This window comes from Nomascus leucogenys, chromosome 18, assembly GCF_006542625.1.
Source record: "Nomascus leucogenys isolate Asia chromosome 18, Asia_NLE_v1, whole genome shotgun sequence".
Lineage (NCBI taxonomy): Eukaryota > Metazoa > Chordata > Mammalia > Primates > Hylobatidae > Nomascus > Nomascus leucogenys.
Window position 1 is genome coordinate 20,611,549 of NC_044398.1, and position 13,884 is coordinate 20,625,432.

The window sequence follows — 13,884 nt, forward strand, 5'->3', positions numbered from 1 at the left end:
GTGTGACTGCCTGGGTTGGTGCAGAGTTGGTCCTGCGACCAAAGGAGCTTCCAGGAAGTCAGAGAGACCAGCTCCATGCCCCAAGGGCTGAGGTCGTTTCTTAAGAAAAATAAAAGGCCCGAGAGCTCTGGCTCTGAGCCCCAGGCAGGGTCTTTCTCAGCCTCTTGAAAACTCTGGCTGTTGGCCGGGTGCAGTGGCTCCCGCCTGTAATCCCAGCACCTTGGGAGGCCGAGGCGGGTGGATCACTAGGTCGGGAGATCGAGACCATCCTGGCTAACACAGTGAAACCCCGTGTTATTTTTTTATTTTAGTCTATACTAAAAATACAAAAAATTAGCTGGGCGAGGTGGCGGGCGCCTGTAGTCCCAGCTACTCGGGAGGCTGAGGCAGGAGAATGGCGTGAACCAGGGAGGCGGAGCTTGCAGTGAACTGAGATCACACCACTGCACTCCAGCCTGGGCGACAGAGCGAGACTCCATCTCAAAACAAAACAAAACAAAAACCCTGGCTGCCAAAGTTGTTCTCCAGAGACATGGTTCCAATAAGTAATGTGTCTCGGGAACAGTGCCGGAGCAATTAGGGCAGCCCTGCAGTGCTATGAGCTGTCACATAAAATAGAACCCAAGCAAAGGCTGCTTACTAGGCTCTTTCACACCCAGCCTAGAACGGCTTCCAGAATGGAGTGTGTGTGTGAGTGTGCATGTGAGTACACATGTGCTCTCGTGTGTGTAGGGCACATGTTCTCAGTAGCCGAGACCTCTCTCTCTCTCTCTCTCTGTCTCTCTCTCTCTCTTTTTGAGACAGGGTCTTGCTCTGTTGCCCAGGCTGGAGTGCAGTGGTGCAATCATAGCTCACTGTAGCCTCAACCTCCTGGGTTCAGGTGATTCTCCTGCATTAGCCTCCTGAGTAGGTGGCACTACAGAGATGCACCACCACGCCTGGCTAATTTTTTTATTTTTCTGTAGAGATAGGGTCTTTGCTGTGGTGCCCAGGCTGGCCTCAAACTACTGGGCTCAAGTCATCCTCTCACCTCAGCCTCCCAAAATGCTGGGATTACATGTGTGAGCCACCATACCTGGCTGCTGAGACCACTCATCTCTCTTCCTTCCCATTGTAGGGCAAGCTGGTATTTCCATTCTCCAGGAGGACTTTCCTGCTTTATTCAACAACAAACATCCATTGAGCACCTATGGTTTCTAAGTGTGCACCATTGGGCTTAGAATTGTTGATGGGCTTGAGGGCTTTAATCTCAACTCCAGCACCACCGCCTCCTTCACCCCCTGGGTAATCCCTAGAGACCCTGCCTTGGTGCCTGTTGCTCTCATTGTCCTGATTGTGGTTGTTACCAGAGGTCCTTGTTTCTGCTGCAAGGTCTACCTCTGAAACCCTGACTCCAGGACCCTGCCTAGCACAAGTAGGGGCTCCACAAATGTCTTTCTAGTGAGCGGATGGAGGGAAGGTTGAGTAAATCATTGCATAAATAAATAGGAAAGCCTGACTGTACCTTCATTATTAACTGTTAGTCTTCCAGGACAGGGCATTCTTCTGCAGCAAGCAAAAGAGCCCTGGGTCAGGGGTTGGAAGCCCTGGCTCCAGCCCTGGCTCTGCCAGTAACTCCCTGTGGAACCTTGGGCAAGTCACTTTGGCCTGCCTGGACCCGTTTTTCCATCTGTCACCTGGGGTTGTTACCCTTGCTCTGCGTGCTTTGAGGGGTGGTGGTGAGGAGCAGTCTGGGGTCCATGGGAGGTGGGATGGGGTGTGGGGTGTGCAGGGTGACTGGGCTGCCAGGCGTGCTCTATGGGCTACATGCAGGCACAGTGGGCCTCTTGAGGAACGAGACTGTGTCCTCTCAGCATTGAATCTCTGTGCCTGGCCTAGAGGTGCTGCTGAACAGCGTCTGTTGAACTCATGGCATGCAGAGTGGCCCACGGCACCAGGTCAAGTCCCTTCACACTTTGAAATTACTTAACAAAATATGATGTCACCTTTGGAAAATGGGTTACCAGTATGGATTGAGGGCGATTTTCTCCTTCGAGAGGTTAGGTACAGAAAAGCATCCTGTACTGGGGCCCCACCGCTGGGCTGGCCTGAGGATGCAGTTTGCAGGGACTCGGTGGAGACCCACCACACACAGCGGCTGGTGCTGCACATGGGAAGAAGGTGAGCTGCCAGCCCTGGAACCTGCCCTTCAGCCACTGGCCATCTTTGGGGACTGTCACTTGCCTCCCCACCTCAGCTGGAGGCAGAAGTCACCAGGCCAGGTTTCTTTCTGTTGAGGGGGTGAGCGAGGGGATACCAAGGAGGCTTCAGTAATGGCAGAGGGTGGCAGGTGGGGAGAGTTGCTGTCTGACTTGGCTTGATGAAGACCCTGAGCCTGGCCTTGTTGGCTCTTCCTTTTTTTTTTTAGAGACAGAGTCTTGCTCTGTCACCCAGGCTGCAGTGCAGTGGCGCAGTCATGGCTCACTGACTGTAACCTCCACCTCTTGGACTCAAGCCATCCTCCTGCCTCAGCCCCCAGGCCTGAGTGGCTGGGGCTATAGGCGTGTGCCACCACACCTGCCTCTTTTTTGTTGTTCTTTTGGTAGAGACAGGGTCTTGCTCTGTTGCCTGGGTTGCTGGCTCTTCTTATTTCTCCTCTGGGGCTGTCTTCTCCTGAGCCTCAGCTGCGTGCAGGTCTTCAAGCATGTGTGGCCTCCTTGGTGGACAGGAGGCCTGGGTTCCTGCTTAGGCTCTGTTGCCTAATCTCCATGTGACCCTGGCAGGTCATTTCACCTCTTTGACCTCAGCCTCCCTTTCTGGAAGGCAAAGGGGTTGGCACAGGCAACCGAGGTGTCCTGTGAAGCTGGAATGAATGAAAATGCAAGGTGCACATGTTTGTCATTCATTGATTTGACAAACGGTTATTACACACCTACTAAGTGCACTGTGCTAGGTGCTAGAGATGTCACACAAAGGGCAAAAGCCCCCATCCTCATGGAGTCTGTACTCTAGTGACGGAGACCTGGCGGCAGGCAGCACACACATCAGGGCTGTGGTCTGTTGGACAGCAGGGTATCTTTTGGGAGAAGTAGAGCCTCTAAGTGTCACAGGTTGCAACTATCTGAGGCTGGTATTACATGGGGAGTAAGAAGAATTTTAGCAAATTCTTCTTACTAAAGAAGGTACAGAAAGGCACGTTTTAAGAGAAAGTATGTAAAAGGTAAAGAAAGGCAGATTTTTAGAGAAAGTATGAAAATATGTTGCAAGGGTGCAGTGGGCAAATTAGCAAGAGAAGAGCTGGTTGCAAGGGGACAGAGGCTGGCTGGGGATTTTTTAGGACTGTGCTTGTGCTGTTTGCTAAAGAGGGCTTTGTGCAGTACTGATAATGCTGAGGTTGCAGTGAGCTAAGTTGCATTTTTCTATCAGCCGAGGGTCTGGTGATAGCTGGGCACTAGAAGATTGTGTCATTTGCATAGGAGGGCTGTGTTCTGGACCATGAAGAAAGGCAGACTTGGAGCTTATCTGCTTTCTCTCTTTGCTTTCTCCTGGTCCCGCCAGCCTGACCCCTTTCCCTAATTAGGACTCCACAGTTATGAGGTGCTGACGGGGCGGTATGAGGGCTTGCAGTTAGGGGTGGTTAGGCAGGGACTCCATGAGAAGGTGGCGTTGAACAGACCTGACGGAGGAGATGTGCTGGCATCTGGGGGAAGAATGGTTCAGACAGAGGCCGTGGCTTGCATGCAGTCCCCGAGGTAGGAGCTGTCTGTGTGTTTGAGGAGCAGAGCGAGGGAACTGGAGGGCAGGAGAGGAGGGCAGAGGTTATGGGGACAGGAGGCAGACTGTGGGGCCTTTTCTGGGATTGCTGGGACTTTGGCTTCTACTCTTGAGTGCAAAGAAAGAAATTGCAGGGTTTTGGGCAGGCACTTACTGTTTGTACAGTCATTTAGGTGCTGTGTTGAGAATAGACAGCAGGGAGCGGGAGAGGTGGCAGGGGGCCAGCCAGGGGTTGTCGCTGAGTCGAGGGTGTCTGGGACCAGGGTGGTGAGAGGCGGTCAGCCTCTGGAGGTGTTTCAAAGTGGAGCCAGTGAGGTTTCCTGATTGACTGGCCATGGGGTTGAGAAGGGCGAAGTGAAGGAGGAGTCCCGGGTTCTGGCCTATGTACCTGGGAGGTTGGAGTTGCCACTGAGATGGGCAGGCTTATGGATGCAGCAGGTTTGGGGTGCGCTCAGGAGGTTCACTGGGACATGCTTTGTGGGTTTGGGCTGCCTGACCCTTATCCATATGGAGCACTTGAGCCGCTGGCATGTCCCAGTCTGCAATCCTCAGAGTCTGTCTAGGATCTGGATTCAAGATGATACTAGAAGCCGTGAGCCAGGACAAGAGGGCCTGGGGAGGAGTGCTCACTGAGCACCTGCCACATACCAAGTTCTCTGCAGACCCCCAGGATGGTGGGGAGAAAGCGGGGGAGATATAAACCTGGTTATTGGCTGGTGCCTGCCCCTGGGTTTATGGTTGTTTTGAGACAGCCCCTGCCTTGATGAAGCAATTAGAATCTGTTAAGATGGAATTTAGTGCAATGTTTAATTGAAAGGTTCAGCCTGAGGGCAGAGGAGGCTGAGAAGGGCAGGGCTGTCGGGCTGGAAGGCAGAAGGCTTGGAGCAGGCTTGTGCTTTGGGAGAGTGGGGGCTTGTCATAGGCCTGGAGGGAACCCGACCAGGCAGGAGGAACAGCGTGGGTGAAGGTACAGAGACAAGAGTGAGCAGGGAGTGGTGGGCTTGACTATGGCCAAGTGGGGGAGGGTGGTAGGAAGAGCTGGCGTCTTGGGGTTCATCTCCCAGCTCAGAAATCTGAGTTTGGGCAGGATGCCTAGTGTTTGAAGGGTTAACTAAGCATGTGCTAAACAAACAAACAAACAAAAAACAACCTTGCTGAGCCTCATCTGCAAAATGGGATGGTCCTGCCTCCTTCACGGGGTTGCTAGGAGAATGTGTTAGGGTCTAATCCTCAGGTCAGGATGTGACGCGCTCGGCCTGCAGGTGGCACTCAGTAGACCCTGACACACGTGCTCTGCTCGTGTGGTAGCCTGGGGAGGCTCCCCAGCTCCGCCTCAGTGGGCCTCTCCCTGGTGGCCCAGCAAAGAGCAGAGCTTCATGAGAGCCCCTGCTGGCAATGCTGGGCTGCCTTGATGCCAGCCAGGCTGGAGGTTTGAGAGGCCCGAAGTACCCAGTGCCCCGGCCACCTCTCCTGGCCCTCTTCTATTTTAGGGCTCAGTCCAATGGATGAGGAAGCCTCGTCCGGCCCCACCACAGCTAATGACAGCCTGGCCTGCCAGGCCGTTTATAAACAGCTCCACTATTTTTATCGACAGGAGGTGGCTGACCCGTCCTCCCAGGCAGTGGTGCTAACATGGGACGGTGTTAAGGAAACCAGGGCCTTGATAGGAAGATGGGCAATTGTCTCAAATCACAGACCTGTGATCCAGCAAGATGTGCCCTCGGAACCTTCTGGGGGCAGGGGTCAGGCATCACCTGTACACAGTGGTCTGAATTTGGAGATAATTCTACCTTTGCCAGTAGAGCTCAGAAGGAGCCACTCCACCTCTTACCCCAGAGAATCTTCCTCAGACCTAATCCTTACCCGTGTCTCTTGCAACAGGCAGCCTGCATCCCCACGGCTGTGGGAGAGGATGGTGCTGGTGCAGTCGCGTCCATGGCACAGAGCCAGAGCTGAGGGCGTTTCACGCCCATAGCACATTGCCTCTGAGCTCTTTAATTGAAAGCAGTTTAGAATGGCTCTTGCCCAGTGGAACTGTGGGTGATTTCCTTTTCTTCCTTCTAAGAAAATGTTTTGAAATAGGCTCCAGCTTTCGGATAGAGCTTGGGGAAGGATAGAAGCAGCCTAAGGGGTGGGGTGGAGAGCGGCCAGTTGCATTGTGGCACAGACCGTCCATCTTTGCAGATAGGCGGGGTTGCGTTGTATTGGCTGCGGTTTATATTTAGGTGAAATGTTTTTTGTTGTTGTTCACTCCCTGGTCTCTAAACAAATCCTGCCCCCAGCGGCCCCATCACTTCTGCGGCAGCCATGGGCCATTCCCGCCCTCAAATCCCCAGAAGCCCTTACTGGCCTCTGTCTGCAGGGCCAGGCCTTGGCTTGGCCTCCATACCCACTCCAGGCCTGGCCTCTCACCTTCACCCCTCCCCTACCGCCATGAGCTCCTCCCCGTCTGCCCACCCTGGGAGGGGGTACCCTGGGGACTCACCTCATTCTTGGGCCCCCTTCCTGCCTTTCATGCCCTCCCCCTCTCAAGGCACCATTCTGCCTCCTCTCTGTAGACCTCACCCACCCTAGATGTCCCCTCTTCCTTGAGCCTGCAGCTGCTCTGGCTGCTTTGAAATTATTTCCATCCCCCTCCAGGCACGGAGGGCAGGGCCTGTGAGTAGTTCATTTTTGCATCGCCAGTTTGTGGCTTGGGTGATGGGCACGGTGTAGTGGCCCCTCCCTGCTGGATGTTTGAGTGGATTAGTGAGCTTTCTGTGGTGCACAGGTGCCTTCTCATCCCTCACTTTGCTGAGAAATCCTGCTTCCATAAACCTGGGGCCTGTGAGTTTAAATGGCAGAACCAGGACCTGAACCCAGCTCATGGGACTCATGTCTCCCAGGGAGTCACAGTGCTGGCTCTGGTCCCCTCGCCCCTCTTGGACATAGCCCGCTGTCCACCTTTCACCCCTGCCCCCATCTCCAGGGCCCCAGAGCTCCTTCTGGATGGATGGGTGGGCAGGCTTTGCAAGTTACCATCTACTCTGCGACCCTGGAGGCAAAGACAGCAAAGGCTGTGGAAGTAGAAGTGGGAGGTTGGGGACCATAGGCCCTGCTCAGGCTACTCCAGCTCTGATTCTTGGGACTGTGGGCTGTGCCACGTCTGAGGCTGCAGAGCCCACCCTGGGGCTAAGGAGGAGATGCATGTAGGCTGACGTCGTGTTCCTGTGCGGAAAGGCTTCCAGCTGCAGCCCAGCTGTGAGGAGAGCAGCCCTTTCCGGCTCCCAGAGGCTGGGGCTTGCTGTGCCCTCGCACAGATGTTCCTGGTGCCCGAGGGATGACCCCTGTGCCACGTCCTCTTCTTGGAGCAGGAAGAGCTGCTGTGGGTTTGGGGGATGGGGTGAGAAGGGGGTGGCTGTGAGGCGAGATGTGGCCTTCACTTTCCAAACTCCCCTTCCATAGCGTGCAGGGGAGGGTGCTGGGTGGGTGACATGTCAGGGGAGGGTGCTGGGTGGGTGACATGTCTGTGAGGGATGGAAGGAGCAGGGTGGGCAGGGTGCCCTGTAGGAGAGCCTGGCTGTGCATGTCCTGGGCCTTATCCCCTGGCCTGTGGCCTGTCCCCTGACCCCCCACATCGTGGAGAACCTAGAAGGGACCCTCTTTAAGTTCCCTTCCTCCTGAGCACAAATCTCCCATACATCTTCTGTTAACAAGTCACTCATACTCTCAAACCCTCAATGGCTCCCCAGTACTGAAGCCATAACATGCAACTTTGGCTATAGAGAGTCACCCAGAGGGATTTTGACAACCCTGATGCCCAGGCTACACCCTGCTGAGATTCTCATTGGATTTTTCTAGGTGGGGCCCAGGCATCTGCATTTTTAAGTTCCTCGTGTTTCTCATGGACAGCAAGGTTGTGAACCGCTGACCTGGGATAAACTTTCTAGGTGACAGTTGGCTTCCATAATAGATCCAGCCCAGCTCCCCCTCTTGTCCCTCTTCATCCTCCCTCCAGCCAGGCCAGCCCCTCTCAGCCCCCACACTCCAGGCAGCAGCCTCACCTCTGTGTTTCCCCCATCTGGTCCACATTCTGTCTGTGCAAATCCACCAGGCCTCCACGGCCCAGTGGCACTCCCACACTCTCTGGGAAACCTCTCTTTAATTGGCTTTGCTGACCCTCTCGCCCCAGCACGTGGCCTGGTGCTATTTCCCATAAAGATGCTCAGCCTTGCTTGCTTAAAAGATCGATGCCCCACAGCCTCCCCTGCACCCACACATCCTCTCCCAACCCCACTCCTGAGTCGCTTCTTCTCTTGCTGCTCCTCGGCCAGGTGGCCTTTCTCTGTTACCTGTCCCCAGCCTTGGAGAGGGTGAGGGCTGGGGGGTCTGAGGGCTGTATGTGTACCGCTTTCACTTTTGGAAGTCATTTAGGGACCTTTGGGCTCAGAGGCCAAGATGGGGTTTCTCCCCTTCAAGGCTGGAGGATGAACTCACCCACCCAGTAGGCCCAGTGCGGGGGCGGGTTGAGGGGAGGAGATTGATGTGCGTCCACATGGCAGAGCCTCGGGAACGTAGCCTTAATGACCCCTGCCATCGGCACGTCCCAGGCCACTGGTCAGAGCCCTCATACCCTTGCTGAGGGAGGCCTGAGGGGCAGCAGAGAGAGGAGTGAAGCCTTTCCTCTGATCCTTGGAGGATTGGGGGTTGGCAGGAAGTGGCAGTAAGAGTCCTCCCACCCTGGGCATCGGTCCTGCCGTGTGGGAGGGCCTCAGCACACATCAAGCACCATGCAGGGTGTCTACAACGAGCTCTCCTACTGTCCCTGTTCACCCCTCAGAACAGGACAGTGGTTATTATTCCATGGCAAGGAGAGGGAGGCTCAGGGAGGCCGGGAGGCCTGCCATGCCTCTCAGGTAGGAAGTGGGCTCCTGACCCGTGGACCCGGCTTGCTTCATTGCTCATCCTGTTAACTCAGGTGGAGGCAACGCCCTCAGCTCTGAGGCTGGATCACCCTGCCCTGGCACTCAGGGCAGCAGGGTGGCATGTTTGTGTGTTGGGGAGCACGGATCCCCCCACACTGACCCCACCCTGTCCTGTCCTCCAGGCGAAGGCAGCAAAAGAGGCGCAGGAAATGCGGAGGCTGCAGCTGCGGAGCCTGCAGTACTTGGAGCGCTATGTCTGCCTGATTCTCTTCAACGCGTACCTCCACCTAGAGAAGGCTGACTCCTGGCAGAGGCCCTTCAGCACCTGGATGCAGGAGGTGAGGGGAGGCTGAGGCCGAGAGGGGCCGGGGCGATGGCTCCTACAGATGGAGCTGGGTCACAGCCACACAGTGCCTGTACATGGCCTGCGGGGACGCTGTGACAGGCGGGAAGAGCCCCCATCCCCCTTTCTGCAGGAGGCTTCTGTTTGGCCAAGAGTTTGTCAATCTGACTTTGGGTCCTGAGCAGTTTGTCTGTGCCTGGCAGGCAGTTGATGAGTTTGATGAATGAACAAATGAATGAGGAGGAGGGAGGGGACAGAGTGGTGGGGGACAGAGCAGGGCAGCCTCTGGGGCTGGGACCCTGTCACCACAGCCACCCTTGCGTGCATGACAGCTCTGGGCCCACCTGGGCACTTCATGCCCACAATTGTGGTCAGCCCTCACCTGTGCTCTGCGAGGGCCTAGGGTGAGGTTGTGGTGGCCCTGCCCCTTTCTCCCTCCAGCCATGACCTTGGACCAGCGAGCCAACTCCTCCACAGCTGCTGGCCTTAGCACTAACATGGAGGTGATGTGGATCCTGTGGGTGCCAGCCCTGAAGGCTGCCATGGGGACTCAGGGAGACATACAGTGCCATCTGCTGGAGCCTGTACTAGGCGGGTCTAGCACGGTGTGATTGTCGCTCTCCCATTTTACAGAGGCAGAGACTGAGCACAGAGAGAGTGGGTGACTTGTTCAAGGTTGGCATTAGGGCTGATCGATTGGCTCCTGACCTAAGACACCACCCTTGCTGTCCGGCCTCTTGGATCCTCTCTGTTTGGCCTCCTGGCTCTTCTTCCACTCAGTTGTTTTAGAGGCAGAGCTGCCACCTTGGCACCTCTAGGTCAGAAGAGAGGCCTCCTTCTCTCCTTGGCAAAGCGGCCTGTAATTACTCCTCTGCCAGGAAGCTGGCCCCTCTAGACCTCACCAGCAGATCCTGGCAGTTCTAATCTGGACTGGAGGCTGGAATTAGCTCCTGGGAAGTGGGTGGGTGGAGAGCAGGGGCCGGTGACCCAGCCAGAGTGGGCACAGGAAGGGTATGGGGGCTGAGGCAGGTGTGAAGTGGATTCAGGGCTATGAAGGAGTGGAGGCAGAGTGGCAGGCTTTGAGGGTGGGCCTTGGGACGTCAGGTGGAGAAGCACTTGAAATGCCCCCGGTGCATGGGATGTGTGTTGAGTCAGGAGACCTGATGGGGTCACACCAAGGCCATGTCGGGGCGCCTTCTTGAGCAGGCCTGGGCTCAGCTTCCTCTGTGAGCCCCTGGGGAGGGGTGGAGGTAGAAGGGGATGAGGACACTTCCTGCTTGGGTTCTGCTTGGAGAGCGGAAGTTGGGGGAGCCTGGGGCCGAGAGGAAGCTTGATCTCCTCCCCAGCTGAATCCTCCACTGGGGGAGGTCAAGGAAGGAGGTCTGCCGGTCCAGGCAGAAGTGTGGGTTCCAGCCTCAGGGGACCTCAGTTCCTCTCTCCTGCGGATGAATGGAGGGTGGCAGTGAGGGCGGCCCCAGAGCCAGAGCGGGATGGACCCATTCCTTTGTTCTAAGTGGAGGCTGCACCCTCCCCATCCCCAGGATGGTGGAGAGAGAAGGGGACTGGTTGTGGATGGTTTGAGTCTGGCGCCAGGGTCTGGGCTGCTGGGCGGCAGGGCAGAGTGTCTAGGGGTGCCTTCAGCCAGCCCACCTGGGATAGAGGCCATAGCCTTACCTGCCCCTGCATCCCCGTTCCTCCTCCAGCCCGCCTTTCAGGCCCTGCTCCTGGGCGTGCACGCGGGAGCATCGAGCTGCACAGGGCCCAGTGTGTGCCTGGCCTCCCTCGCTGCTCTCTGCGTGGAGCACTCACTGTCTGCCCAGTACTTTCTGTATGTGTAGAGTCCTCCTTGAGACAGTCCTGTGAGGTAGAGCCTTTTCCTTGCTATGAGGAAACTGACGCTCAGAGAAGTTAACAGAAGTCAAGGTACAAACTTGTTCAGGTCACCAAGTTCATGGGCCACAGACTCATCTTTAGAACTCAGTGGCTTTAGCGGCACCCTCCCTCCCCTGAAACACCACTCCTGCCTCTGTTCTCCTCCCAGGTGGCATCGAAGGCTGGCATCTACGAGATCCTCAATGAGCTGGGCTTCCCCGAGCTGGAGGGCGGGGAGGACCAGCCCTTCTCCAGGCTGCGCTACCGGTGGCAGGAGCAGAGCTGCAGCCTCGAGCCCTCCACCCCCGAGGACTTGCTGTAGGGGGCCTTACTCCCTGTCCCCCCACCCACAGGGCCCCACACAGGCCTGGGGTGTCTAAGATGCTCTTGGCTGGGAGCGGCCCTGAGGGGTGCTGGCCTTGAAATGATTCCCCCGCTTCCTAGAGAGACTGGGCTGAGTTGGGAGCCTTTTTAGAAAGAACTTTTTATAGGACAGGGAGACAGCACAGCCATCCCTTGCAAACCACCAAGGTGTGTGGCTGACCTCCAGGGAGGAGCACTCACTGGAGTGCTCACAAGGTGCACGCTACTGTGTGCACCTTGCAGACAGGCTGGCGTTCAGCCTCCAAGGAGCTCACTCCCCCAGTTGCCAAACACTGTGGATCTCTCTGTCTTCTTCTCCCCGCTCTCAGGTTGGCCTGGCAGCCCCTGGCACAGAGCAGACCCGGCCACTGGTAGCTCCCCACTTCCTTACTCCTGCTGCTCTGCCATTGCCGCTCCGCTTCTTGCTGCCCAAGCACTGCCCTCGGGCGTCTGGCGGCCTGAGGTGGGTGGAGGGGACAGTGTTCTGGATAGATCTGTTATGTGAAAGGCAGCTTCACCCAGTTTTCTGGACTCTCATGCCCCCATCTCCAACCTGGGAGACTTCAGGGAGGACAACCTACCCGGCCTGGTGGGGCTGGCAGGATGGTGGAGGTTTCTCAAGGAGCTGGAGACCTCAGGGAGCCCCTCTCATGGGGAGGAAAGAGCTTCCAGGAGGTGAACGCAGCACAGAGGAAGAGGCCTGCTCCACTTGCCTGGGAACCTGGGCAGGAGGCACAGAGGAAGCCAAGGCCTGGAGCTGCAGGTCCCCCGGCACCTCTCTCTGTCCCGGCAGCCCAGGATGGCCTGGTGCCCCCACCTGCTGCAGCAGGAGCCCCAAGGAGTGCTGGCCGAGGGCGGTTGCTGGGGTGGTCCTCATGGACAGTGAGGTGTGCAAGGGTGCACTGAGGGTGGTGGGAGGGGATCACCTGGGTTCCAGGCCATCCTTGCTGAGCATCTTTGAGCCTGCCTTCTGGTGGGAGCAGAAAAGGCCCGACCCTGCTGAGTTAGAGGCCGCTGGGATCCACTCATTCCACACAGCGGGAAGGCTGCCGGGAACAGGTGGCAGAGAACTGCCATGTTTGAGTTGAGCCTTGCAGCTCTTCCAGCTGGGGACTGGTGCTTGTTGAAACCCAGGAACTGAACAGTGAGGAGGCTGTCCATCTTGCTTGGCTCACTGGGACCAGGAAAGCCTGTCTTTGGTTTAGGCTCATGTACTTCTGCAGGAAAACAAAAACAAACAAACAAAAAAAACGATGTGTCATTGGTCATGATATTTGAAAAGGGGAGGAGGCCAAAGTTGTTCCCATTTACCCAGTATTGGAAAATATTTGACCCCCTTGGCTGAATTCTTTTGCAGAACTACTGTATGTCTGTTCACTACCTTTTCAAGTTTATTGTTTTTATTTTTGCATGAATTAAGATGTTTTAATTTCTTTGCAGACAAGGTCTAGATGCGGAGTCAGAGATGGGACTGAATGGGGAGGGATCCTTTGTGTTCTCATGGTTGGCTCTGACTTTCAGCTGTGTTGGGACCACTGGCTGATCACATCACCTCTCTGCCTCAGTTTCCCCATCTGTAAAATGGGAGAATAATACTTGCCTACCTACCTCACAGGGGTGTTGTGAGGATTCATTTGTGATTTTTTTTTTTTTTGTACAGGGCTTTTAAGCATTAAAAACAGCTAAATGTGAGTGCACCTGGCTGCTAATACGTCTTTAGTGTCAGACAGACGTTCTAGAACTGGTACAACAGGCTGGGGTCCCTGCCCTTTCAGAGTAAGGGTGGGCAGGCAGAGTGAGTTGAGAGCACCTGTTCTTGGCACTTCCAGCTCTAGAGCAGGCGGGTTTTTGCAGACACAAATCCCCAGTTTTGCCTCACCCTCTTACACTGGATGTCAGGCTGAGCTCCTCCTTGAAGAAAGCAACGGAACCAGCAAATTCTCACTAACGTATGAAGGACTGCTGCATCTAGGGAAACGGTATAGAGCAAAGTGGAATTGGGGGCCTGTGAAGGAGCCTGGATCTCAGCCTCCACTTTCTCCCCTAACCCCTGTGGGCCCCACCTGACCCCTTCGGGCCTCTGGTTGATTGAACACACCTCACCCCTGGTTGAGTGCTGGCATTTAAAGAGTCAGTGGGGAGGGTGGGGTAGAGAGAGCACTGACTCCAGGCCTCTTCCCCCATGCTTGCAGGGTTAGAGGAACAAGGTTGTAGTTCTCAGGTCAGTTGGGGTGGGCAGAATGGAACCCAGAGCCCCCACCGCCCCTAGGGTTGGTGTTCTCCCCAGACTAGGAGAGAAGGCCCCGGGGATCCTTTCCCAGCCCAGCAGGGTATGGAAGTTGTCTTCTCTAAGTGCAAGAATGCTCTATGTGGCTTCTGGACACCAATGTAGAGCTGTGTACACCGGGGTGGGGGTGGCTCTGCCGTTCTCTCCCTGGGATGCGGGGACACACAGGTGTGAGCGGGTGTGCCTGTGTGTGTTCCCAAGTTCCCCTGGGCCTGCTGTAGCCTGTGGGAGGGCGCTTAGCAATGACATGAATGGCACTGACCCACATTTCAGTAGCTCCTGCTGGTCAGCAGCATCTCAGCCCTCATGTTAAATGAGTGAACCCAGCACAGCAAAGGAGCAATCAGCAGAGTTAGGGAGCC

General features: G+C 56.0%; 1 protein-coding gene and 1 pseudogene across 3 annotated transcripts in view; both read left to right on the top strand.

Annotated features, from left to right (window-relative positions):
* Nucleotides 1-12,932, top strand: part of PALD1 (phosphatase domain containing paladin 1) — an 87,148-nt gene extending 74,216 nt beyond the window's left edge. For both annotated transcript variants that reach the window (XM_030798598.1, XM_030798599.1), the window contains 2 exons: nucleotides 8,840-8,995; nucleotides 11,042-12,932. In XM_030798598.1, the coding sequence (XP_030654458.1) occupies nucleotides 8,840-8,995; nucleotides 11,042-11,194 (309 nt within the window). In that variant the 3' untranslated portion in view covers nucleotides 11,195-12,932. The remainder of the gene's footprint in view (nucleotides 1-8,839; nucleotides 8,996-11,041) is intronic.
* LOC115831235 lies at nucleotides 11,772-12,932 on the top strand (annotated as a pseudogene). Its single transcript, XR_004026763.1, has one exon. The product of XR_004026763.1 is annotated as an uncharacterized LOC115831235 (transcript).
* Nucleotides 12,933-13,884: the final 952 nt, after the last annotated feature.